Source organism: Camponotus vicinus, unplaced genomic scaffold (genome assembly GCF_025532165.1).
Source record: "Camponotus vicinus isolate PSW18456_S1 unplaced genomic scaffold, iyCamVici1.0 SCAF_5, whole genome shotgun sequence".
In the NCBI taxonomy this organism is placed as follows: domain Eukaryota; kingdom Metazoa; phylum Arthropoda; class Insecta; order Hymenoptera; family Formicidae; genus Camponotus; species Camponotus vicinus.
Window position 1 is genome coordinate 3854552 of NW_028141977.1, and position 27197 is coordinate 3881748.

The 27197-nt window shown below is 32.4% G+C and overlaps 3 protein-coding genes across 11 annotated transcripts in view; 1 reads left to right on the top strand and 2 right to left on the bottom strand.

The window, feature by feature from the left end:
* LOC145971998 (protein I'm not dead yet-like) overlaps nucleotides 1-2578 on the bottom strand; it is a 33224-nt gene extending 30646 nt beyond the window's left edge. The window contains exon 1 of the mRNA XM_083100156.1: nucleotides 1970-2578. The gene's annotated coding sequence lies outside the window, so the exon portion shown is untranslated. The remainder of the gene's footprint in view (nucleotides 1-1969) is intronic.
* The window catches only part of Pig-s (phosphatidylinositol glycan anchor biosynthesis class S), a 47582-nt gene extending 33559 nt beyond the window's left edge, over nucleotides 1-14023 (top strand). Inside the window, exons 2-9 of the mRNA XM_083100168.1 lie at nucleotides 6205-6435; nucleotides 8169-8366; nucleotides 8563-8781; nucleotides 8929-9117; nucleotides 9177-9315; nucleotides 10753-10900; nucleotides 11082-11428; nucleotides 12170-14023. Of these exons, the coding sequence (XP_082956294.1) occupies nucleotides 6205-6435; nucleotides 8169-8366; nucleotides 8563-8781; nucleotides 8929-9117; nucleotides 9177-9315; nucleotides 10753-10900; nucleotides 11082-11428; nucleotides 12170-12257 (1559 nt within the window). The 3' untranslated portion in view covers nucleotides 12258-14023. The remainder of the gene's footprint in view (nucleotides 1-6204; nucleotides 6436-8168; nucleotides 8367-8562; nucleotides 8782-8928; nucleotides 9118-9176; nucleotides 9316-10752; nucleotides 10901-11081; nucleotides 11429-12169) is intronic.
* Nucleotides 12343-26768, bottom strand: LOC145971999 (uncharacterized). 9 transcript variants are annotated; one of them, XM_083100160.1, is made up of 16 exons: nucleotides 26695-26768; nucleotides 22742-22869; nucleotides 17757-17848; nucleotides 17458-17609; nucleotides 17203-17363; nucleotides 16397-16473; nucleotides 16218-16327; nucleotides 15933-16147; nucleotides 15740-15848; nucleotides 15560-15663; nucleotides 15389-15452; nucleotides 15222-15300; nucleotides 14914-15141; nucleotides 14625-14730; nucleotides 14332-14560; nucleotides 12343-14218 (listed from the first exon to the last, which is right to left on the bottom strand). In XM_083100160.1, exons 5-16 carry the CDS (start codon nucleotides 17343-17345, stop codon nucleotides 14078-14080), a joined length of 1605 nt encoding a protein of 534 aa, XP_082956286.1. In that variant the 5' UTR covers nucleotides 17346-17363; nucleotides 17458-17609; nucleotides 17757-17848; nucleotides 22742-22869; nucleotides 26695-26768; the 3' UTR covers nucleotides 12343-14077. The 9 variants fall into 9 exon arrangements, with proteins under 9 accessions (XP_082956286.1, XP_082956288.1, XP_082956284.1 ...); XM_083100162.1 differs by lacking the exon at nucleotides 26695-26768 and adding an exon at nucleotides 25470-25558; XM_083100158.1 differs by lacking the exons at nucleotides 22742-22869; nucleotides 26695-26768 and adding an exon at nucleotides 18928-19366.
* Nucleotides 26769-27197: the final 429 nt, after the last annotated feature.

A 27197-nucleotide genomic window follows, 5' to 3' on the forward strand; every position in this document is an offset into this window, starting at 1 on the left:
AGATCCGCCATCTTGAAATTTGAAAAGCTTCACATCTGTCAGATTCAGTTGTCGAAAAAAGTTCTGTAGAAATACAGTTGTTACATTTTGATAAATTTTTCGAAATTTCATACCTTTTTATTGTGATTTTGTCCGCCATATTGGATCCGCCATTTTTAATTTTAAAAAATGACAGGCGACGTTCAAAAATTTGTTTTTATTCAAATTTTATTCGTGGTAAGACAAAGAGATAACACGGTTGACTTGGACATGACTTATTGGACTACTATCAGTCTTACTTGTATAGCTTAGCGAAAAAATATCGTGTGGTGGCAATCGAAAGTAGATTGGAAAGGTGAAGACTAATACTATACAAGGCCATTGGCAGAAATATTTCAAAAAATTATGTTCTCTCATAATAAATTTATGAAGTTGACTGAAATAGCCTTTTTTGGACTGTTTAACCATAAATTACTCAAAATCCTGACGTGCTGAAGAAATTCTGCGGCCAGATTCGTTTTCAGCGCCAAAAAATCTTTCAGATTCACCTACTCTACTTTTTGTAACTAATCAAACCTAAAATTTTTCAGGTCTATGTAATTAGTTTTAGTAAATTATCCAATCAAAATAGTTTAATACAAATCTAATCAATTTTTTAAATTTCCATATATATAATATATATGTATAATATAATAAAATTAACAAAAAATTTGATTAAACTATTTTAATTAGATAGATACATAATTGATGAAGACTAATTATTATGACGAAAATATTTCTCATTGCTAAACCTTATAAGAATAATGATCTGTTTGCAGCTGACTGAATTAACCAAAACCAAAAATAGAAGTCCAGCTTTCCAGTTCTCATTAATTCGCTCTACTTGATTACATTTCGATTTACTTTACAATTAGCGAATATTGTCGGACGACGAGATTCACCGTTTTCTAATTAGGATCTATTGGATGACGAATAAAGCTTTTCGTATTTTAAACTTATATTTATAATTAGAGATGTAAATACAAAAGAAACAAAAAATGTTTTTCTTCCCATAAAGTTTTGATATTTTTGTAAAAAAAGCAAGTCTCGTTTTTATTTTCCAAATTTTTTTCCCCAGATATTTAACATATTTTTGATTATTGCAAGTTGATTTTTTATTATAACTTTTTAGATGACAGATTTAAATTAATCATTAATATAGATCGCATTCCAATTGTCTATATGTTATGACGCTAAAATATGTCTTAATGTTAAACCTTAAGAAGAATGATGGTCTGCTTGCGGTTGACCGAGTAAATCGAAACCAATAGAACAACAAAATTAGAAATTTTAATAGGCTTTAGAGTTGTAAAGTTACTATTTTTAATTAAATAAATTCTTTAAAAACAAATCAAAATTAAACTTGAATGAGTTGTCTTTATAGATAATAAAAACAAACGGTTTATATAATTTTTAAAAATTTACTTTCGTCACTATTTTAATATAATATAAAAAACTAAAGTTCTTATATTTTTAATTTTTTTTTCGAGAGTAATTTTAATAGATTAAAGAGATTTTTAGGATTAAAATAATATTAAATACATATAATATAATTCGGATAATTTTCACTTAAATGCATAATAAAATTTGTTGTATAATTGAAAATTATTCAAATCATATCGCATTTGATGTAATTACTGCAAAAATTAATTTAATAAAATTACTTCCGAAGATAGATAAATTAAAAAATATAACTTTATTTTTTTTATTATATTAAGAGAAGAATATAAAGAAAAATAATATTATTATTATATTTTATATTATTATAATATTTTTCACAAATAATGAAAAAAATCAAATTTTCTATTAGAAAAAAAAACAGTTTTTAGAAGAAAAAAAACAGATCTTTACAACTTTACTCACAATCTTGCTGACAGATAAAGATGAATAGTACTGATTGTGAGTGGCCGAGAATACGATAGATTTTTATTTGATAATAATTCGTACGTACACATGATATATGTATTATATGTATATATCAATATTGCACAGCCATCATCCGTTTCAGCCGAGGATGTAGTCATCGATCAATAATGATGTCTATCATTCCTAAGTAGGTTTTGTATTCATTGGTGATCGAAATGAAAACTCAAAAGACACGATCGATAATCACTGATCAATCAGCCCCAACATCTGTTGCAAAATGCTGTTTATAATTCGACATAATATTTAGATCAGATATCTTTTGCCATGGATTATTTATCATTTTTACGACGCATTTTACATTTTATTTTAGAGATTGAATTCTCATTAAATTCGTTTTTATTCTTGAAAAATTTCTTATAGGATAGGTCGCATTACTATTGTTCAACGTGCATAACAATTGTTATATAATTTGGCACCATTGTTTGGTATCGTTGGCATCTTTCCTTTCTTTATCAATCGATAATTCTATCTCGTTTCAAATTTTTCGTATCTCGTCATTGAACATCAGTGTAATCATGGAAAACGAAATCGATGACTCGGTCACGTTGAATTCCGGCGATTAATAATCCTCACAATCGCGATATTGCGCGGCCGCGAACTTAACATTGAACTAACGTTTCATCATACTTGCACAGCAGAATACGAACTACCAGCTTGGACTTGGTTCAATTTTATCTCGAAGGCTAAGAAGGCGGGAAAGTGAGTCCACTGTTAATAACATTTCAGTCTCGCGAAATAGAAATCGCCGAATTAATCTGACAATTTGCTTTAATAATTCAGATTACATAAATTTGTGTTTTGTATATCATATTAATATCATATATTAAATTTATATTAATTACTACAAGTAACTAGTTGTTTGTATCATATATTATATCATGTATTAAATTTATATTAGTTACTACAGATACTATTATACTATTCATATCAAAAACGTAATAAATATAGGAGAAAGCTGGAGGAGATAAGATGATGATATTAAGGTAAGGAAAGAAGCTCAGTCGATGATTTTTCTTCATTTCAGTGACGTAAAAATAATAATTTATTTTTTTCTCAGATTCACTAAATTCTTATTTATTATAAAAATTGAAAAATTGACAACTAATTATAATTTAGAATTTTTTTAAGCATGTCAATTTCATTATCTTGCCGCTATACATATACAAGTAAGACTACTTTTATCAATAATTAAGATGACAAAAGATCAAGTCAGATTAAAGTAAGTTTTTTTATAATTAAAAAATTTATTGTAATAAACATTTTATATCATTTTAATATATATATATATATATATATATATATATATATATATATATATATATATATATATATATATATATATTAGGTGCGCAACTAAGTTCCCGCTGTTTGTCAATAGATTGCGCCACCAATAAGTGTTGGTCGATTTCGACATATCCAAAACGTCATGAACCAAGCTTAGACATATGGTAAACAAACCGTTTTGACACAGTAGTGATTTTGTTTTGGCGTCATATACTTTTGGTTGTGTGAAAATGTCTGATTTTGTGCTAAATAATCGTCATTTGCGGGAAGTGTTGATTTTCTTCTTTCATTCGAAGAAAACGGCGGCTGAAGCGCATCGAGAGCTCCACAAAGTTTACGGAGATGCTGCTCTAAGTGAAACAACGTGCCGTGATTGGTTCCGTCGCTTTAAAGACGGTGATTTCGATGTTGACGACCGTCCGCGTGAAGGAAGGCCAAAAATCTTCGAAGACGCTGAATTGGAGGCATTGCTCGATGAGGATCCATGCCAAACGCAACAAGAGCTTTCATTAGCATTAGGAGTTACCCGCCAAGCCATTTCCAAGCGATTGCATGCGTTGGGAATGATTCAAAAGCAAGAAACTTGGGTTCCTTATGATTTGAAGCCAAGGGACGTTGAGCGTCGTTTTTTCGCCTGTGAACAACTGCTCCAGCGGCAAAAAAGGAAGGGTTTTCTTCATCGCATCGTGACGAGTGATGAAAAATGGATTCATTACAGCAACCCAAAGAAAAAAAAGTCATAGGGACTGCCCGGTCATGCTTCTACGTCGTCGGCTCGGCCGAATATTCACGCTGCGAAGGTTATGCTGTGTATTTGGTGGGACCAGGTCGGTGTTATTTATTATGAGCTGTTGAAACCGAACGAAACCATCACTGGGGAACGGTATCGACTTCAATTGATGCGATTGAGCCGAGCACTGCGCGAAAAACGGCCACAATACGAGCAGAGGCACGAAAAAGTGATTCTACAGCATGACAACGCTCGGCCTCACGTTGCCAAACCCGTTAAAACCTACCTGGAAACGCTCAAATGGGAAGTCCTACCCCACCCGCCATATTCCCCAGATATTGCGCCGTCCGATTATTACTTGTTCCGTTCGATGGCACATGGTCTGGCTGATCAGCAGTTCCGCTCATATGAAGACATCAAAAAATGGCTTGATTCGTGGATAGCCTCAAAAGATGAACACTTTTACCGTAACGATATTCGAGCTCTGCCAGAAAGATGGGAAAAAGTTGTAGCTAGCGATGGGCAATACTTTGAATGATTCATTTGTAACCATTTTTTCACAATAAAGTTGCATTTTCATAAAAAAAACAGCGAGAACTTAGTTGCGCACCTAATATATATATATATAATATTTAAATGATATATAATATTTAAACTATAATATTTAATATTGTTTATACGTGCATTATAATTTACGTACATATAAAAAAAAACAAAAAGAGAACAAAAAATGTTATTAATATAACTTAAAAAAAACGAAAATTATTAAAACATTAAAACAAAGACAGTTATTTATAATATATTTATTATATATAATCTATAATAACAAAATTAAATATCACATTAAAAATTAGAGATCTATAAATAACATTATATTAAAAGATATTTAATCTTAATGAATAAGACATTGACTAGTAATCTGTTATTATCTTAGAAAAATTTGCAACTGGTCATCTTAGCCTCTTTTCTTGTATGTGTGATTAAAAGAATTATAAAATTTCAAATATTATCAAATAAAAATTTAGTAGATAATAAAATTAATCTCTTAAAAATCTCTTAGTAGGATACAAATATATATATCAACTTAGACTGTTTATTAAGGAATAAGTTTATTAAGCAGAGATCCAGTGTATCATGATATTATGTATGCGATCAGCTGTAGCTTGCGCTGCGTCATATGCGAGCCAAACAAAACGTCCATTGATGGCGAGAGTATCTGAACATAAAACACTTTCGTAGGAAAATGTAGTATTGAGTCATTATAGATCACATTTTGCAAGTCACTCGTAATTTTGAACAGCAAAGTGCAAAGATTTTACATCATTATAAATGAATTTTTTCTTTCGAAAACATTTTATATAGAACAACAAAAAAAATATTCTGATATCAACTGCTTAATCGCGCATGTCTTTTATATAAAGAAAATTCACGTAAATATGTACAATTCTAATTTGCACTAAAAACACATAATCTCATATCCGCATTAAAAGATCCCAGAAATATAAATATACGTATTTTTTCGATTTATTTATTGAACCATTATTGACCATTGAGATTTTATCGAACTTATTTAAAAAAACATGTATTTTTATTTTAATCAGCAGCCAATAAACGGTTGAGAATTTGAATAAGATTTGAAATTGGTTGTGAGAACGAATTCTGAAGTAGGTTGGCAGCAGTCAGGAGTAAAAAGTACCGCATCGCACAAACGTCTTATTTTTAATTGAACTTGTTTCTGATCAGTTTGTTACTTACATTTTTATTTGTCATCTGAAAGCCATTTCTATAAAACTTTCATGGACAATGTTGAATATACTTTTTCTTAAAAAACAATTATATGTTTTCTTTACATTAATTGATTTTTTTCATTATTTTGTTCATAAAAGTATTCAGATGAGATCATCGAAAAATGAATATTTTATGAAATACTTCATAGTGTATGTAAAATTATGTGCCAACAATTAAAATATAAAATATCTCAATTATTCAATTTTTAACTATTCTATTCTTATAATTTTTTACGTCGAATACTACAAGGAATCGATGTATAAACAAATTTGGATAGTTCTATTTAAAAAAGGAGGTTTATCTTCACATGATTTTGAAAAATGTTAAAATTTATAATTATTATTAAGTGTGTCTGCGTGCATGCGTGCATATATGTTAGAATTTTATTTTTTACACACATGTTTCTATACATTTAAAAAATTATACACATGTTGATAATTATATTGTTTTTGTTACAGAGAAGTACAGGGTGTACGCGAGCGTATCATTCGCGGTGTTGCTATTAGGAATCGGTTTACCTCTATGGTGGCACACCACGGCGGTGCCCCGTGTCGCACTTCCCTATACCGGAATCGATGAGTTATCACAGCTGGACATCAAGATCACCACGAGGATCACACTCGCGGCACTCTCACACACTCGCGCGGAGCTACTCGCGCATGAAATTAGACGTGCATTCGCGAATGCCGGTGAGCACCAATGAAACATCTGATATCAACTCATTCATATGTAATGTCATCTAACAATAAGAAAGAGTGAGTTGACGAAGGCAGATTTTCTTCATTTCTCATTGCAATCATATGAATTAACGTTGAAGTGAACAATCATATTAATTCTTTCCTTACAATATACAGGGTGTCCCAGGTATCTTCCGTCCAAAAAAAAGGCAGATTCTCTGGCCAATTTAAAAACGATTTTTCCTCAGCGAAAATGTCGCGGCACTAATAGTTTTCGAGTTATAAACGATTGAAAATAAAGGGTTTTTCGCAAACTAAGGCTTATGGGAATAAAATATTAATAAAGTCACATTCTTTAATTAATTTTAGGTAGAGTTTACTTTAATAGAATTTTAATTTAAGGCTTAGTTAGAAAGATACATGATGACAAAAATTGAGAATATGCAAAAAATAATGATCTCCCTCGACATTTTCGCTGAGGAAAAATCGTTTTTAAATTGGCCAGAGAATCTGCCAATTTAAAAACGATTTTTCCTCAGCGAAATCTTTAAAATATCAAGTGGTAGTTTCGGGACACCCTGTATACAGGGTGTCCGGAAAATCGTTCGAAGTACTTCGGGAAGTGATTCGGGACCCAAAAAGAAGAAAAAAAAGCTATATAAACATAGGTCCGAAAATAAGTCGTTTTCGAGTTCATAGTCACTTTTATATTAAAAAAATCGTAATTATTTAAATTTAAAATTTTAAAAAAATTTAAAAGAGGGATGCCAAGCGGACTATAAATTACGATTTTTTTAACATAAAAGTGGCTATAACTCGGAAATGACTTATTTTCGGACCTATGTTATACAGGGTGTCCGGAAAATCGCCCGCAATACTTCGGGAAGTGATTCGGGACTCAAAAAGAAGGAAAAAAGCTATATAAATATCTACTTATGAATTCATTAATTAAAATTAAAGGTTTTTTGATATATTTTACCAACCTCTATACTAATTGAAATAAACTAACTAAACAAATGATAGCGAAAGATTAATTTATTTTGACGTATAATGTAAAAAAGATTTACATAATTTCTCGTTTCTGATGCTATACTGATAATACAATACAGCAAAGGATCGGAAGCTTTAAGAGTTTGATGTCATTGTTACGCATATATGGTTACTTGTGCGATTTGATGTAAAATAATTTTGCATGTTTGTGAATTTCGAGTGTGATTTGAATCTTAATAGTTGACACTGACCTGGATATATCTATTGTGATTGACAAAGTAAACAAGGACCTTCAAACCATTCAATGATACAATGCATATGGATTAGCAGAGATTTACGTCAACGGTCTTACGATTGTGACGTCAAAATCAAGAAAATAAGCACCGATTTATGCTATATCTGAATTAGAAATACATAGTTATAATCCTTCAAGAAAATAAGAGCGAAAGTAGGGAGAAAACAAAAGATAATACTTTGTTAAAAGAATATCTAGATTAATAAAACATCGATAAAGAGTAAAGGAATAGTAATAAATTAGAATTGTATGTAAATAAAATTATAATAATATAATATTAATACAATTTTTTTTAACTTTTACGCACGTTTATTCATAGATTACATAGTTTAAAAAGATGTACAAACAAGAGATTTTATTCTTTCTTTTATGGTCGAAAAATTGCTTTCTGTTGAACTCTTTTATTCTCCATTTAGCGAATTAATCATTTTTCATTTTAATCTTAATCTGCAATTTTCAGAAATCTACCAGTTAAATGTGGAGCACCAGGTGATCTCCAACAATTTGTTGGCATCTGCCTTCACGTATCATGAGCTCGAGAAAGTGGCCTCAACTTTCGAGCTAAACGTGGGTGACTTGCTGTTACTGGAAGCGACAAATCTAAATGACGCTGTTCTAGTTGGCTCCAACAGAACATTGTACTTCTCTACCGAAACCAGTAAGGCAATTAGAAATCATTAGAAACACTTGAATTGTATCTACCTGAGACTGCATCAATTTATTAGCTAGACCTATCTTCACTTCAAAATGATTTAGAAATGCATATTGAGATCTGCTTAACACAGAGCTACGACGTACGGCAAAGATCTTTATGGTCTCTTACATTTTTTGTATGTAAACATCATCACCTCTAGGCGCCGCTAAATTGGTGCAAGTATTATCGGAATGGATTCTTCACGACAAGTCGTTGGCATTGACAAAGAATGCACTCGCCGAACCCACCGTGTATAGCTTGGACGAGGAGAACAGAAGACGATTTCCAGTCAGTCCTGCATACGATGTTCTGGTCACTCTAGTTAATCCTGATCCCGAGAAGCTGAAGATCGTTTGGAACTTAAAAACAGTAACTGAAGGTACGAGAGAGCGAAATAATCATGTTATAAAAAAAATTTATTAAACTTTATTTATTATTATCAGGCATCTCTATTCTGATTTTTAATTAAGAAAATGTAGTATAATTCATTAAAACAGCTTAGAATTTAAATTTCTTTTTGTTATAGAATATATACAGCCGTTTCTAGATGAGCTGTCCATTTTGAGTAACTTCTCGGTCAAATCGCAATGGCTCTATTTATTACCGTTAGACGTAAATCCCAGACGTGTTCCCGACAGCAGTCTAAGCCGCAGACATTTCGCACTACGCGAGAGCGTCTTGCCGCAGCTGGTGACACCGTTGGAGAAGAAACTAGGTATGTAACACGTATGTACAAAGAGTTACGTGCACAAAGCATTTCTGATTGAATTTTAGCGTCGCAGGTCAGTCTTCATCCGTGCATCAATCTGGTCGTCTATGCGGTACCGTGCAGCAGCGCACCCCTGCATATCTACACCCGCAGCGGACATAAGTCACGAACAGATAGCAATGTGGAAGCCTTTCTCTCCCCGAGGTACTCCCTTCGTTTTCAGACAATTTATTTTTTTCATTATAATTGCATTCTCCTATTTTTACTTTAAACGCATGAATATTATGGTAGGACCGTTTATGTCTATTACTGTGTTTATTAATTTTTTTAAACTCAACGTACAATTATTAATATTACATATTAATATTGGAATAAATCAGGGTCAGTGATTTCGCACTCACTCTGTGGTTTCGTATGCACTTCTTTTATTGTAATTTATGTACATGTGATAGATACGAACTTTCTTTACGATTTTTATGAAATGTTACTCAGCGAATTCTTCGTGATAACGCCTCGGGTTACGTTCTGAGTCGCCATGACGCCTGGGAACGTATCCAGATAACGAAATTATGTTCGTATATGTTCGCTTTTTTGTCTTATGATCGTTTGGTTGTCACGCTGCGACTGACTTCGCCGCTGATCCCCGATCATTCGAGAGCGGTAAGGACTGGTTTCACAACTCGAGTTAACCCGAGTTTAATACGTTAAACTGGGTCCTGATTGGTCCATTCGCCACTTAAACTCAGGTTAACTGGATTGTGGAACTGGGCCTTAGGCCTAGTTCCACAATCCAGTTAACCTGAGTTTAAGTGGCGAATGGACCAATCAGGACCCAGTTTAACGTATTAAACTCGGGTTAACTCGAGTTGTGGAACTGGGCCTAAGACCGCTCTTCCACTAATCGGCAGTGTAAGGCCCAGTTCCACAACTCGAGTTAACCCGAGTTTAATACGTTAAATTGGGTCCTGATTGGTCCATTCGCCACTTAAACTCGGGTTAACTGGATTGTGGAACTGGGCCTAAGCAATCGAAGATAACGGAGGCCGCGGACGAAATCATCAACGTTTTAATGTAGTCGCTTATGCCGACTTTAATTACGACCTCCCTGGCGAAAATAAGAAACTTTATAAAGCGTTAACAACCGTTGAGTGAGGGTTTTCTGAGAGTTTATATGCTTTTCAAACTTTGTAAGAGCACTTACATAACGCTGTTGGGTTTTGAATGCTTATCAAACGCTGCAGTGTTGCAATTTTTGTTCTACAAACTCTTTATATAATGTTACATGAAAGTTTTGCAATGCTGAGGTAACATTTTTCAGAGTACGTTCAGTAAACGTTGATACATCTTCGTGTACAGAGTTTACTCAGACTTTTCAAACGTTTACGATTACGCTATAACGTACAAACGTCTTTTAAACGCTAAAGTGTTGCAATTTTTGTTCTACAAACTCTTTACTAATCGTTTTTAAACTCTCGACGAACTTCCACAAACGTTCATGTAAACGCCAAACAAACGTCTCATTTTTGCCAGGGCTTACGTAGGTAGGCCGCGATCGTGCACGATCTATCGAATACGCCGTTACAAATATATTAATATTAGCTTAATTAATTTTTATCATTGATATCGTATTAATAAATGTAGATGGGGTGGTGTAGTTTTGATCAACCCATTAAACGAAGATTGTGAAAATGCGCGTGAGGGTGAAGCCGTCACTATTGTTCCTGAGGAAACTGCTGTGATGGGCACGTTCCTGGCTCAGCTTAGATTATTGTTGGGCATTGCGGAAACGGTAAAGGCAATTTCTTACAATGTACTAAAAGCTTTTATTAAATTAAAAGTTAAGCTTCCTCGAGCAATTTCTTTCACTGATTTTTAATTGCAGAGAGAGAGAGAGAGAGAGAGAGAGAGAGAGAGAGAGAGAGAGAGAATCGTTCAAATATAAAAAAATCATGACACATGTAAATTTGCAGAAACCTATCAATGGAGTGACGATGGTGCCGTTAATAGGGCTAAAATCGCGCGACTGGGAGATTGATTCTCTTCTGAGATTTCGCACCGTCGAGCAATTGACTTCGGCGAAATTGACCCTCCAGTCATTGGCGCGGCTGCTGAAAGAAATCAGCAACATCGTCATAACGGACGTGGTCGGGAACAGAATTAAGAGCGCGCTCGAGCTAGTTCATGAATCTGCGGAGTACCTTCGACGTGGAGATCTCGAGCGAAGTTTTATTCTCAGTAAGGAGGCCTTCGTCATTGCTGAGGCGGCTTTTTCCGACCCGACACTTTTGGCGCTCCTCTATTTTCCAGAAGATCAGAAGTGAGCGCAAAATTTTTAATTATCTTCAAAGAATGTAGAAAAAAAAAACAATTTCAAATATTTTACAAATTCTCATAATTAAAAAGTAGATAACATTATTGATTGAAGCAAAAATTACTGTTATTGCATTCAATTTATATAAAAGGAAAGAAATATATATACAGTGTTTCTAAATATGTGCGAAAAAATTCGTGGTGATTCCTTGAATAATTTCTTGGAGAAAAGTTCATACTAATATCCTAAATGGCAGTTTTTGAAATAAAAGTGTATTCTAATCTTTGGATAAATCGAGCAGGATCTCAAACCTTGGCCCCTTTGATCTCCAGAATTGAATCCTTGGATTTTTTCTCTGGGATCACCTTAAATCCTTGGTTTATACTAAGAATAAAATTGGTTTATTACCTGGATTGAAAATATTGAAGATTTAAGATTTAATTGCATAATTGCAAAACAATATCTGTAATACACTTGATATTTTTGAACGTATTTGCCAATCAATGTGAAGAACTTAAAAACTATTGAGGACATATTAATGTATATTTTTATTTATCCAAAAGAAAGAATCACCCTCCGTAATTTTTTACACATATTTCGCACACTCTGTATAATTATAATTAATGCAATATTTCTATACACTACGTAAAAGTTCGTCGGTTATTTCTAGATTTTATTTTGTTTAAAATTAATAGAAAGGAGACATTATGGAAAAGAGGATGAGATAATTTTGTAATAATATTGCAGATATGCAGTATACATTCCCTTGTTCCTGCCAGCGATGATACCGGTGTTGTTGTCACTCAAGAATATACGGAGATACTACTTCCTCTAGAAGAAGAATAGCAAGAAGCAATGAAAAAGAAGACAGGATATAAAGAGAAAGTAAAAATGACAAGGATAGTAAATCAAAGATCGAATAATGAAAATGCATTTATCTAATCGATAAGACATGATTACAATCAAATGCGATTCCAGATTATTCCTCGATCAAGAGATAATGTATAACAATAATAGACATGTAATTTCATACGTTTGTTACTGCTTATATATACCAAGTTTTGTGCAATGATCTTTTATTGTGGAAAAAGCTCTTATCTATGTTTATTATTCATTGCGTATAGTTCAAGAACATGACTATTGTACTTCGAGTACCATTTAATCAACGATTGAGTTATATTACATACATAAATTTAGGCGCATTAAAGACGGCTATCCGTTAAATCGTGTAACAATCATTAAGTACGACAATAATTATAAAAATTTTTATTCGCGCATAACTGACAATATTAAATCTTCTCTCGCAAAAAAAGACGTTGAAAAGAAAACAAGAAAAATAATTGTTTTATTTTAAAGAGACAATGATCTAATGAAATATGAGTGTATGAAGCTAAAATTTATGCAAAATTATAATCAACAATTTCTTGAGACACTTTCTTTTTTTCATTTCAAACGATGAGGTCTCTGAGCAAGATTTCGAATGATTCGCAGGCATTAAATAGCTTAATATTTAATTTTCGTTCTCTTTCTCTCACTTTCATTCAATCATTCATGTATTATATATTGATTTGGACGTAAGTTAACTTACTGAAATTCTCGCAACCATCATAAATTGAATTTCATGTGCACCAAGTGCACGCGAGTTTCCGCGCAATACATTGATAATTGATATAGGTACAATTGATTCGGCCGAGATACGCATGAACATACGCAAAAAACCGCAGACGAATCCCGCACGACATTCTTCCTCTCGCATTTCCTCTCCGATCAGATTTTGAAAGTTAATAATCGATTAGATCGTTAGAAACAACTACAACTTTTATGTATGTATGTACACATATTCAACTCAATCCTCAACCACATTACCAAAAAGTTACAAAAAGAACTGTGAACGTTAAGTTACTATAAAAGAAGAAAAAAAAGACTAACGAGAGAAGAAGAATGGTGTATGTCCATCTACCGAGAGAGACCGCTTTTTTTTCTTTACTGATTTATATAACAAGAGGTCTAATGTCATTCGTTAAAGAGAAAAACATAATAATAAAAACACTAAACAATAATAAAACAATTAGCTGCTCGATGCATTTAGCTAGTGTACGGTATATGTATATGTAAATACTTTCTTTAAAAAAAATAAAAATAAAAAACCGTATATTTGACCTATAAAATAAAAATAATTGCTCAAGAAATGTCCTGTGCTCGTAATAAATAATAATAATAATAATAATAATAATAATAATAATAATAAATGTGGAATATATTGATGGAAATAAAAGATCTTGACTGCTTGTGTTTTAACATTGTCAAGAATTTAAAAATAAATAATAATAATACATATAAACAAGCAATATTTTATAACAATGTAAGTAGCATGAGAGCTTCTATCGATGATATAAGATTCATTATAAAAAGAAGCATCTCTTGTGTGTGTCAAGACGAGACGATTTACTACGAGTAGCGTGTAGTTACTCTTTATAGAAATAATAATGGCAATGCAAGCATCATCAACATCATCATTATTATACCTATGATATGTACCATAGCATGGATCTCAAATGGTAGTTGGACATTGTTAAAAATAAAAATAAATTAGTCATTGAACCATGGAGCTTATTTGTATGAAAATAATAGAAAAAACAGTAAAGAGCAATTAAGTCAACAAGGACTTTGAACTAACTGTATCGCATGTTGCAGGGCATCAGCGATATTCTGAAAAACAGGTACACCTTCGCGCGTTGCATAATCCGATAGGTACATTCTTCCCCGATTGTAATCTTTTCTGGCTTGTTCAGTCAACTAAATCAATTAAAGAAAGAAAATATATTACATTTTTATCGTAAAAAATTATCTTCATAAATGTTTAAAAAAATGTCTTTATAAACGTTTTATATATATATATTCAAACATACTTGTTCACCAGACACAATCGAATCCTCGGGAAGAGTTTGGACACAAAGGACGAGCTTAGCGCGCAGTCCAATCAAATGAGCTGCCAACGCCATAATGGCGATGCCGCGCGAGTGCTGCGGCACTATCAGCAGGATCAGCCGCGAATTTTTCATCTTGTGTAATTCCTGCGGCAATATCCTTACATTGTACTCATTCAGGCTCGATCGATATAGAGACAATCTCATGGATCTGGAAGAGAATGAAAAGGAGATTATTGATTACTATGGATAGATGATTAGAAGTCGATACTCACTCTATCAGCGGCACTGCAGAAGATTCCAACCAAAACAGATCTTTATTGACCACACCGATATAAATATCTCTTTTCTCAGACTCTTGTGTGAAGGAATTGGTCCAGTCTAAAAAGATTCGAGTTTTGTTACAGATCTATACAAAATAAGCGAAATCAATTACGTGTTTAATCGTGATGTTCCATTTACATTTGAAAAGTGATAGAATAAAGGATTCGGAATAGAGGCATAGGAATTGTTATAGTAAGTGCCAGAAATCGCGAGGGAATTCGATCGAGAAATTAGAAATACCTAGAAAACGATTAAAGGGATGTACAATAGCTCGGCGCAGAAAATTTGAAGCCTTCCTACAAAATATATTCCATACTGAAGGTATCTCACTTTCGCAAGAAACGCCATTACTCTTCATCCGCGTCCACGACGTCTCGCTAGCCAGAGCGCAGAACTGCTCGAAATTGATTCGAAATTCTGTCGGATCGCCTTTCGCCGAAAATTCATCTATCAATGTCCTGTACATCTCTGTGCGACAAACGTGTTTACAATTATTTTCTTTTTCATCAATCAATACACAAGTCAAATCTGATATATGAATATGTTACCGGATTTATTCACCATGTTGAGCAAATCCGAAAGAGGCATGTTGTTACACATTGTGTTTGTCTGCAACATTACCCAAGCCTGGAAATGAAGAATAAAAATATTATCATATATGTCAGTAAATTTTTTAAACGTTATTTCTTGCATTATAAAAAATATATATACATACTTCTCCCAATTTTACCGTATCGCTGTCATCAACGTTCATAGATTTGAAAATCTCTCGCAATGTTCTGAAACATAAACATGATTTCAAATGCATGATTTGTAAATGCTCTCTTTTATCCTATTTTGTTCACACACGCACACAATTTATTTTTCAGAATCGACAGAAACTTACACTGTATCTGTCCCATTCTGGGTAAGCGAGATTCTTATAGGTCTAATGCCATCTTCAGTATACAAATCTGTACAATCCTGCACATTGATCTCTTCACGTAACATCTGTGCATATGTATAATATACATGTATTAATTATTAGTTCTGCTATATAATTTGCTCGTTACTTAGAGACTATTACCTTGGATGTGCAATGAAGAGCAACTGAAACGCTCTCGAATATCGGTATCCTTTGCCTCTCCATTAGATACTGAAGTACCAGTAATCCATTCATCAAATCATAATATTCTCTAAAGAGTAAAGAAATGCGTAAGATGAGGAAAATATTGCAGTAGAACAAATGTTTTAGACCGATTAATCGTCAATTAACGTACTGCGTAGAAACGGTCTCTCCAAGTATAGTCTGTCCCTGACGATACGGATAAATGACGAGGACTAGGGATTCACTGCGTGTAGCTGCCAGTTGAGCCGCTTCGATGATACCCGCGCTATTGCGCGTCTGATTATCGATAACAAATAACAACACCCGCGCCGTCTGCTTCGCCTCGTACTCCTGGGCTATTAGCTCAGGACCCCATTGCGACACTTGCTGCAATACAAAATCCATTTATATTATTTTGTAAGCGAGGACAAAGAGACGATGATAGTGAGCAACCTACAGGATTGTAGTAAGTAATTCCGAGGTTCTGAAGGGTCGGGATTGCTATGTCTGACCTCCAGGTGGTTGGATTGCAAGACCCGCCCAAAAATACCTCATATGCCATCCTTTCTAAGTGATCGATTGATAAATAAATAATTGAAGAGAGACTTGCTGAGACAATCTTATTTGATAACTTACTTGAACCAGTTTTGTGATTAGTGTCCTTTCCATTACCGTATAATGAACGAGATGCGTTCATAGGAACAGCTGCCGTTCTAAAGATAAATAAGAATAAACATGTAATACAATAATTCCAGGATCTGTATGCTGATCCAATATTATCACACTCGATACTATAATAGTGACTATTATATTTGTGATAAAATTTGATATTTAAGAGTATACAACTGATGTCTGTTCGTTCGACTATATATACTGTATATGTCATTCTAATGCTTTGAAAGAATATGCTAATAATTGTTATCAAATAATTGTTAACAAGATTTATTATTCAAAGTGATTGTAATAAATGTCTGCTAATTTTCATTGATGGTAAGAAAATGATAGTTATCCTGAATCTGTGAATCATTCTGTACAGCAGAGAAGAGAGATGTCATCAATTACAAATATATAATCAGCAAATAAAATTTTATCAGAGTGTGGTAATAGGATACGCTAGATAGTAGCATCAATTATCATTTTTTTAGCTGAACATACTTCCAGATATCAAATAATTTTGCAACAATCGACATCGCATTGCGTTTCATCATTGCTTAAAAACATTCCTCTACTATAATCATAATCAAATGTTCAATACTTTTGCCTGAAACATACAGATCCCGTTCACCAAATAATCGCGTATACGTAGAGGAAAAAAACTGCGGATAATTTAGCTTACGAGAGAAAAGTGAAAATTTTTATTATACTGCACAAAGCGAATATGTAATCTTTGAAAAATACCTAGCAAAATCAAACCTGTATATATTATAAAATTTTTATGTTACCCTCGCTCGCACAGACGTGCCAGTTCTGTGGCAAATATACAGAATTCTTCTAACATTATATAGACACCGGTACATTCAGGACAGTCCTCAGTGTCGTGCTGCAGCTTGTTGCGCAGCTGTAAACAGTTTAGGAACAACAGCATCACGTATATTTCTTGTATCTGGAATTAGTCAAGCAATTCCCTTTTATTCTGTTTCAATTCTGCTGATTAAATGGGAGCTATATAAATACAGATGTAAAGTTTGCACACTTACACAGGATACACAGGTGACTGTTGAATTTACATTTAGTTAAGATCTGGCGATAAATATTCCTCATCATTTAAAACTATACAATCGATTTAAATTCCTGCTTCCAGAAGTATGAATGTATCTATAAATTTTTCGATCTGGACTTTCATAGTTTCCTATGGAAAAAAGTATGTAAGATAATAACTTCTATTAAGAAAAATGTCAAGTATACAATTTAAATATAAATTCACTTTTGATATAATGTAACAAATAATTAAGAGACCTTCCCTTTTACCTATTTTAAATATAACAATTATACCAACCTCGACGACATTTTTGTTAGACATGCTAGCATGTTTACACCACCAAGAGAGTAACAGTTCAACCTCTTGTCTTTTCAAATTAAAAGTTTCACCTGAGGATAAAACACAAAGAACTTTTAACAAACCTTGAATCTAAATATATTTGTGACATTAGCAATACTAGAGGTGACATAAAACCCAATAGCGGTTTTATAAAATCTGATTCTTACTCCATACCAATCATATGGTATGTCACGATTACTCACTAACATTCTTAAGAAATGTATACTGTCACGCAATCATGATTTCTCGTAATTTCCAATTACTAAATCGTTAAAATCGTATGATTCACTTGCAAAGTATTTCAAAAAGATACCTACAAGCATCGAAAAAAAAAAAAAGACAAAAGAAAGTCAAATGCGAAGCGTCTTGTCAACAAATCGCAGTCACAACAAATCGCGAGCGAGCTACCGCGCGCGCGCGCGCGCGCACACACACACACACACACATTCATACATACACACCACGCAATCACCTTGTACCGCGTCGTTTATTCTCTTACGAAAGCGCGGAATCGATCAGATTCATAGTTTTATGCCAATATTCAAATGTGTACAATTAAATCTCCATTCTGTCACAATATTACGTAAAATTGATAAGACGTCTAATTTTTTTCTAGACGAAGTTTCATACATCCATACATATATTCGCTAGAGAAACAATTTGTCTCTCTCTCTCTCTTCCGTATCACTACACTGGAACTTTACCGAAACCCCGAGTTTAGAACTGGCGACTTTCTCTCTCTCTCTCTCTCTCCTTTCCTCTTATCGTCCTCGGGTTTATCATCCTTGTCGAAGAGAAGCGCGCAAAACAAGGAGCAAACATACTAACCTTGATGAGGTTCGGTGGCGTTTGCATGCACAAAGGGCACACAGGAAAAAAGTCACGGTGTCGAGTGCATCCGACGCTCACTTTCTTTCTCTCCCTCTCTCTCTCTCTCTATCACTCACTCACTCTACGTAGATCGTTTCTCTCGTGCGCGCGCGGAGAGCGCGTGGATAAACAACGCGCGAACGGGAAGAAAAATCAGCCCCACCACGCACTCCCGCTATTGCTCATACTTATTTATATATATAAACGTTATATTTTTAAAATAAAAGAGAGGCGCGCCGCGTATCGTACGCACACCGACCTGGAGAGGAGATGGTAAGAAAGGCCGATCTTTCAATTACATCTTCGACTGGTGATTTGCAGCGAGCAATGACCAAGTTGAAGTCGAATTGCACGAAAATCTTCGCTAGAATTTCACTTGTAAAATGTATGTCAGTGAGAAATCTTAGCGTCTTCTCGCAATCTATAACTGTGTACACGCTCCCTCCGAAGCGAGTTTTGACAGTGAAAAAACACTAGAAACTCTATTCGTTGTCGTTTCCGATTTAACGTCGGGACAGCATGCGATTGAAACTCGCACAGGTCAGCGACGACGGTGTGGGCGACATTTTATCGCTTGTTGTCTTTTCCGCGACGAAAAGGAGGTTGTGCGTGCGTGCGTGCGTGCGTGCGCGCGCACGCCCGTCCGTTATCTCCGCGCACCGCGCACACTCTCCTCGCTGAACGGATTCAGGAGAATGACGTAAACCTCCAACAATGAAGCGTGATGTCACACACGGTTAGATGAAGTTCGCACGCGCCGTCGCTTCGTGCGCATGCGCGCCTCCGACCTTGAATTTCGTGGATGTCTGTCAGTACGCGCATCCAGCGAGTGTGTGCGCGCGCGCGCGCGTAGCGGTGACGTCATCGTCCGTCTTCGCGATGAGGCGTGCGCGCGCCATGGTTCAAAAAATACTGCCGAGTCGATAAAAGCTATGACCGATGCGATCACGAGCGATTTTCGATCGATATCATCATACATAACGGACAATTTTTTATTGTTTCACGCACGCGTGCGCGCGAGCATATTTGCGGGGAACGATCGCGCGGATCAGTCGAGACGAAAGTGTCACTCTTTTTTTTTGCGCTCCGGCTGACGTAAGCAAACGCGCGCGAGACTTTTACGCAAAAGCATTGCTGACTCGTTTTTATTATTGTTACATTATTTTAGAAAAAACTTAGGAAGCAAGAAAGAAATTCTAAATTTTCAAGACTAGTTAAATATATTGAACGTATTAGTTTTTTTTTTTTAATATACTGTACGTGATCTTTATAAGTACGTTCCAAAAAAAGTAATTTTTTAGATAATTTTATGAAGAAGAGTTTATAAATATTTTACCATTCCAAATCTGTTCTTCTATCGAAAATCCGATCTCAATAGCTCCTTGCCATTAATGATACTAAAATTTTTCAATTATTAAAGTTGACCCATTAGCTACTACTAATACACAATAAATTTTAAAATAATAATTAGACTTCAAAATCCTCGAAATTTCAAAAAAATATTTATTTTTTTGTAAAACATCCTATACTTCTAAACTTATTGTCTAATTCCATAGACATGGTAATATTAGATCGAGCATGAGGCACCAGGCTTGAAGTATAGATAGAAAAAGACGGAAAGTAGATGCTGTCCACCTTTCTCTTTCTAATGAGGAGAGAGTGGGGGTAAGAAAAAGTGAGGGGAAAGGTGATTGTCCCTCTTTCGTACCCCCATTCCGTCCTCGTTAGAGAAAGAAAAGTAGACGGGATTTACTTTCCATCCTTTTCTACCTGAGTTTCAATGCTTACAAAAGGACACGCTCGGTCTAATATTACTATGTCTATGTCTAATTCTGAACTTATATTGTCAGCTGTTTATACAATGATATATATAAATTCTTCTTCATAAAACCATATAAAAAATTATTTTTTTTTTCGGGATATACTTAAGAGGCTACTCTGTATTTTATGCTTGATTACTATAAGATACATCAATCACAAAATAATTGCGTCCTACGCATCAAGTTGATATTAAAGATGAGAAAACGGTCAATAATACATAAATATTGTATTTACAAATTTCATAAATATTCGAAATTAATAATATATTTGTAGCGAATAATCAAAATAATCGCCGTTATTAGCCATGTAATCGATTGCGTTTTGAATATACTTGAAGTCTCGAAACGCACTTTATTTGCGCGAGTTTCAAATTCGAGCGATTGTCGCAAGTCACGGCGAAATTTCGTCGCCTTAAGAACGGTCGATGACATCAGTCCGGTCAGATTCGTCGTTAGGTTTCGCGCGCACTCAGATCGTCCTTAAGGTTCCTTTCCTTGCGTCTAAAAGAGCCTCCCCGCGAACGCTCGGTAAGCTTTTTAGAATGTGTCGAATGCGCGAGCGAAGTAAAAGGGAACCAGCCGGCCGTCGTGCACGACGTTTTTGATCAAATATGGTATGAGAGTTCGAGCGCGACATATTCGAGAATTCTCAAGTTTATGTCGTGTGTGAACATGGGCATTTATTTTTCGATCATTCATCGAATTCTTTCGGTCAAAAATGGATTTTAATTAATAAGAGAAAAATGTTTTATATGTTAATAACAACTAAGATGTTTCAAAAAAAATAAGGTTCTCTGTTTTATCACGGCTTTTATTTACAATTTATGCACAAGTTGGATTTATTGTATTAAAATTGAAGTTAATGTCTGTTTTTTAATATAGTCTTTGAGAAAACTGATACACTTGTCCTTGGCATGAGTTTGAAGCATTGAGTTTATTTTTATTTATTTATTTAGAAACGGAATAAATTGTTTTGGCAACAAAAGGATAATTACATGATTAGTATTATAATAAGAATTACAAAGTTATAAATAAAGCAAACTAATAATAAAAAGGGAAAAGTATATTAAAAACAACTTTAATTTAATAAGGATAATGGAATAAGCAATTTTTAAATGAGTTGGGTCGCATATGGAAAAAATTCCGAAAATTTATTAATGTATCATAATATGTACAAACGATTGAATGAGCGCGCGGTCCTGCTCTTGATGAAATAATGAATTAAATTTTAATAAAAAAATTCTTAATAAAATTCTCTCGGAAAAGATCCTTAACGTTTGAATCATTCTTCAATAGCATTTTGTATTGCTGCATCATATATATCAAGGAAGTAATTTGAAGAAAAAGAGCTAGGCTTCTCTGCAGAAAATATTCTTCAAGATAATGCAGATATTATCGTGCACATTGAATTTAGGAACTTTTGTAACCATTTGATTAGAACATTATGAAGCATCCTTCTTACAATCTGATCTGGCTCCTTTCGATTTCCGTTCGTTTAAATCCCCAAAAAAACATCTTGAAGGAAGACGATTTCCAGATGATACAGAATGCTGTTCAAGAATAGTTTAAACATCAAGAGGAATTTTTTTCGAGAGAGAATCTTCAAACTCGCGTTAAGATGGGATAAGTATATCTATCTTCACGAAGACTTGAATTGAAAAATAGTCATTATAACACAATAACAGCTTATAACACAATAAATTCAATTTATGCATAAGTGATAAATAAAAGTTATAATAAAATAGGGAATCTTCTTTATCCTACTTTTTTATCCAGATTATGAGAGTTAACCTTTAACATTATTACATTACAAAATAAATATTTCTATGATAATGTCGGCATATTTCTTGACATGTTCGCGACTTAGTTATTTCGTCGAGATGTTGGAATATATTGATCAAACATCATTATTCCCAGGCTTTATTTTTTAAAAAGAGATCGGGGACTGTGAGTTTTGATATCGCACACGGTATGCAGATCAATAGAGATATCGAATTAGTTAATAATTCGAGATGAACTGGTCAAATTGAGCAACACATGTAAATTATTCTTTCGTTACACTTCGTCTTTCTTCTCTAAAATGTAAATGCATGTTGCTTTATCTTTAAATGTAGCAGATATATAAAAATTCAGCTAGGAATAACATCAGATTGATACAATGTAGGAAGGAATTATTAATCGATTTGCAAAAATAACTAAACGTAAGACACACCTTAAGTAATTACAACACAGTATAAACAAAAACATACTCACGATAAAAATTTCGTGGTGATGTCGAGAGATCGCGGAGGCGCGAATCGCGCGCCGATCGGCAAAATACTAGATTACTATAGAGTTCCAGCTATAGAGGAGTTTTCATGGAGAAGTTGCGCGTGCGCGGCCTGTAATTTGACAGTTGGAAATATTTGATAAAAGAATAAGCATAAAATTAAAAAATAAAAATGATTATAACAATATATTAAAATATAAATATTTGGGGTCATAATTAGAGATGTAAATAGGAAAAACCAAAATATATTTTTTTTTCATAAAATATGATTTTTTGTGAAAAAATATAATAAGCCTCGCTTTTTCCAGTTTTAATTTCTTTCAGATATTTAACATTTTTATATATATTTTGAATATTGTGCCAGTTGATTTTTCATTATTTTTAATTTTTTAAGTGGTAGATTTGAATTAACCAGCACTATTTTAAATTTATCATATTTTAATTTTGATTATATACTTGTGATTATTATTTTTAACTAGAAATAAATTCTTCAAAAACAAATCAAAATTGAATTTGAATAAATCTTTATAATATATACAAAATATGTATAATTTTTAAAAATATACATTAATCATTATTTTAATATAATAAAAAATTAAAGTTTTTATATTTTTAATTAATTTTTTTTTAAAGTAATTTTAATGGAGAATTAATGAGATTTTTGCGATTTTGCGAAAATAATATTAAACATGATATAATTCAGATAATTTTCAATGCATCCCAGGTAGCAAGCACACGTCATTCTGACGTTTCAAATTGGTCATTCAATGACTATTCTTGACGTCAAGAGTTGACGTTTTTATGACGTAAAAGTGACGGTCTAACGTCACAGATTGTTGATGTCATGAAATGTACCGCATTTTGACGTCATAAAATGTATCATATTTTGACGTCTTTTTTTTAGCATAATAAAGTATTTAATAACGTTGTTGAATAAAGCAGATTAACTGATTCGAGAGCATCATTAAACATAATTACAACCATTCTATTCTTCATAAGAATCTCGGATCGATTAAACTGCTTTATTCGAAAACATTGGAAAACGCAAATATGATAAGAAAATAGGTCAAAAGTTTTATATTTGTTATTATTATTTTATTTAAACGTAAATAAAAACTTACATCTAATATCATATAAAATTTTAACAAATAATGTCTTTCGTTACCTGCGTTTTATAAAAATATATTTTGCTAATCAACTGTATTATAAAAAAAATATCTTTGGCACTTTAATTACTCAATTGATATAGCTAATATTTCCACTGTGCACTAATTTAATGAACACTTAAGTGGTTAAGCAACATGAATCGTGTACAGATAAACGCATGCGTCGAAAGAAAAATTGTTAAAGTCTGATCGCGAAAGTCATGTTATATGAAATTTTAAAAAAAGGTAAAAAAAGGGCGCCAAGTTCATGCACTAATTGTATCCAACTGTCATATTGTCTACAAAAGTAGTGATATAAAAAAATTGCGCCAACTAAGAATAAAAATTTGTACAAGATAAATAGAAGTACAAGGAAGAAAACTTGTACAAGTTAAATAGAAATATTTTAATTGAAAACATTGTTATACAAAAGTTGTTTTAATTTTCAAAAATAATAATATTAAAAAATTAAAAATTTATTTAAAAATTGAAAACTGAAAATTAATATAAAACAAAAAAATAAAAAAAATTTAATTAAAAAAATGGCGCTGCCAATAAAATTGGGATATATTCCAATTAAATATATATTTAACAGCAAATATAATTGCTGGACATTTATTATTAACTCTCTTAAGATCTTCTGGATCTTCAATTAATAATTTAATTATTATAATTCTTATATTATTTTCACAAATTATACTTTTTACTTTAGAAATTTCTATGAGACTTATTCAAGCTTATGTTTTTTCTATTTTATCAACTTTATATAGTATGGAAATCTAAAAGATTGGAACATATTCCAATTATTAGTCTAACATTTAAATTTAATGACCTAATTTCTTTAATTAATTTATATTGATTTACATTTGAAAATTTAGACTTTTAAGCTGAACAATATATTAGTAAAATTGGTAGCGCCAAGTTTTTTTAATTAAAATTTTTTTTACTTTTTTGTTTTATATTAATTTTCAGTTTTCAATTTTTAAATAAATTTTTAATTTTTTAATATTATTATTTTTGAAAATTAAAACAACTATTTTGTATAACAATGTTTTCAATTAAAATATTTCTATTTAACTTGTACAAGTTTTCTTCCTTGTACTTCTATTTATCTTGTACAAATTTTTGTTCTTAGTTGGCGCAATTTCTTTATATCACTACTTTTGTAGACAATATGACACATTGGATACAATTAGTGCATGAACTTGGCGCTCTTTTTTTACCTTTTTTTAAAAAGGTAAGTTTTTGGGGATTATATCACTTCTTTTTTTAGTCTAATTTGCTAAGAAATATTATATTAAAAAAATATATGTATATACATATATACATATATATATATATATATATATATATATATATATATGTATGTATGTATGTATATATTTTAAATATATAAGCAAATTATATAAAAATATATATAGAATAAGTATATATAATATATATTTTATATATATATATATATATATATATATATATATATATATTATTATTATTATTATATTATATATATTTATATTTGGCTTGTAAAATAGATATATTTATTAATCTTGCGTTCCAATTATCATACCTTACTGGCTCTTGCGAATTTTTAATTAATAATTTAATTATTTATTATTTAACTTGCACTTTATTATTTATCACTACTCAAAATGCGGTTAATGATACATGTCACTAATGACACATATGACACATGTCATTAATATCGCAAATATCGCAAAGCGTCATTAGCGCAATCTTCTGTCGAGGAAATGTACGTTTTCTCTTTCTATGTGTTGTGTACATGTGCGTTGATGACCATGATGATGATAAAGACGTTTCTTAATTGAAAATTTTCATATTTCGACTTTGCGTTATGATATCTCCGTTTATAGATCACGCAGCACAAAAATAAAGATACTTTCTTTATACAATTCAAACCCGCTCTATCGATTAAGGCTAGTAAGAATTCAATCCGTTCAGCCGTTATTGAAATCCGATAATCTGAGTTACTCTCAACTGTCCGACTCACGTATAGATACACGGAGTGCCGCGCTAATGCTTCGCATGAACTTGGCGCGAGACACTACCGTGTCTCTTGAAATTTTAAAAGATTTTTTTATGAGATCGATGTACTAACTAATCACATTAATAATAAAATAATCGTCAGTTCATGATTAAAATATGACGTCAAAATAATGTTATATCAAGACGCGCGCGCGCGCGCGCGCGCGTCAATATAAAGTCATGTAACAAATCAGTCATTTTGACGACATATGACCAAAAATGACTAGTTTGAAATGTCAAAATGACGTGTGCCTGGGATAATAAAATGCATTATAAATAATAAATAATAAATAATAAATCTACTTAACAGCACACATATCTAAAAGATATCCAGAGGATAGTCAGACAGGATGTTTTATATTCTCTGGATATGCTTTGGATGATTTCTGGATGTTTTTTGAACATGTGTGCAATTAGGGCTAATAGTAAAATTTTTATTATATATAATACCTAAAATAAAAATCTTGATTATCCATCTATTTAAAAATTGTCCAAATCATGTCGTTTAATGTAATTTTTTACAAAAATTTCATTAAATTATTAAAATTATTTAAAATAAATTAAAATAAATTTTGAAAAAGAGTAAATTAAAAATATATAAGAATTTTAGTTTTTTAATTTAATTAACAAAAAATATGAAGAAAAATAATATTATATTAAAAATATATATATATATATATATATATATATATACCTTGTTTGTTTCCTATTAAAAAAATATTTCCTACATCTTTAGTCATAATACATACACGAAATTCTAGATATGACGTTCGATCCGGAAATGTCCAACTTCATACATGCCAACTTATGCTGTTGCGCGAAATGATACAATCGTCTATATTTACTTTATTTGTCGTTTCTTTCCCTCTCTTTCTTTTCCCCTTTGACTGATCCCTTCTCTCCGTAAGAGAATATTATCGAAACGAACGTAATTGATAATGCGGAAATCATTCAAAATGATATAATCGTTATTTTCATTGCGCTTTCCAAATGCGCATTGACGTCGAAAAGTGTACATAGTGCACACTTTTGTTACATATGTATACAGTGCAATTTTCTAATCTGTTAAGGCTGGTTTATAGAGGCCATAACTGTTAACTTATGCCGGAACTGGTAAAGTTCAATATCGGAATTTCAATGCTTTTGTTCATGCTTTCGACATCGAAATGTTTCGTAGATGAGATATTTTTCCGTTCCGTATGAGTCTGCAATGCTACAATATAAAATAAAGAGCAATGTCGTCAATGGTATG

What these genes read in the sequence shown, in the direction of transcription:
- LOC145971999 (XM_083100160.1), bottom strand. Translation starts at nt 17,345, where the DNA reads ATGCTGTTGTTCCTAAACTGTTTACAGCTGCGCAACAAGCTGCAGCAC. An exon ending in GGAGAGACCGTTTCTACGCA is followed by an intron (nt 15,849 to 15,932) that starts GTACGTTAATTG and finishes TTTACTCTTTAG; the next exon opens with AGAATATTATGATTTGATGA. An exon ending in TCTGCAGTGCCGCTGATAGA is followed by an intron (nt 14,561 to 14,624) that starts GTGAGTATCGAC and finishes ATTCTCTTCCAG; the next exon opens with ATCCATGAGATTGTCTCTAT.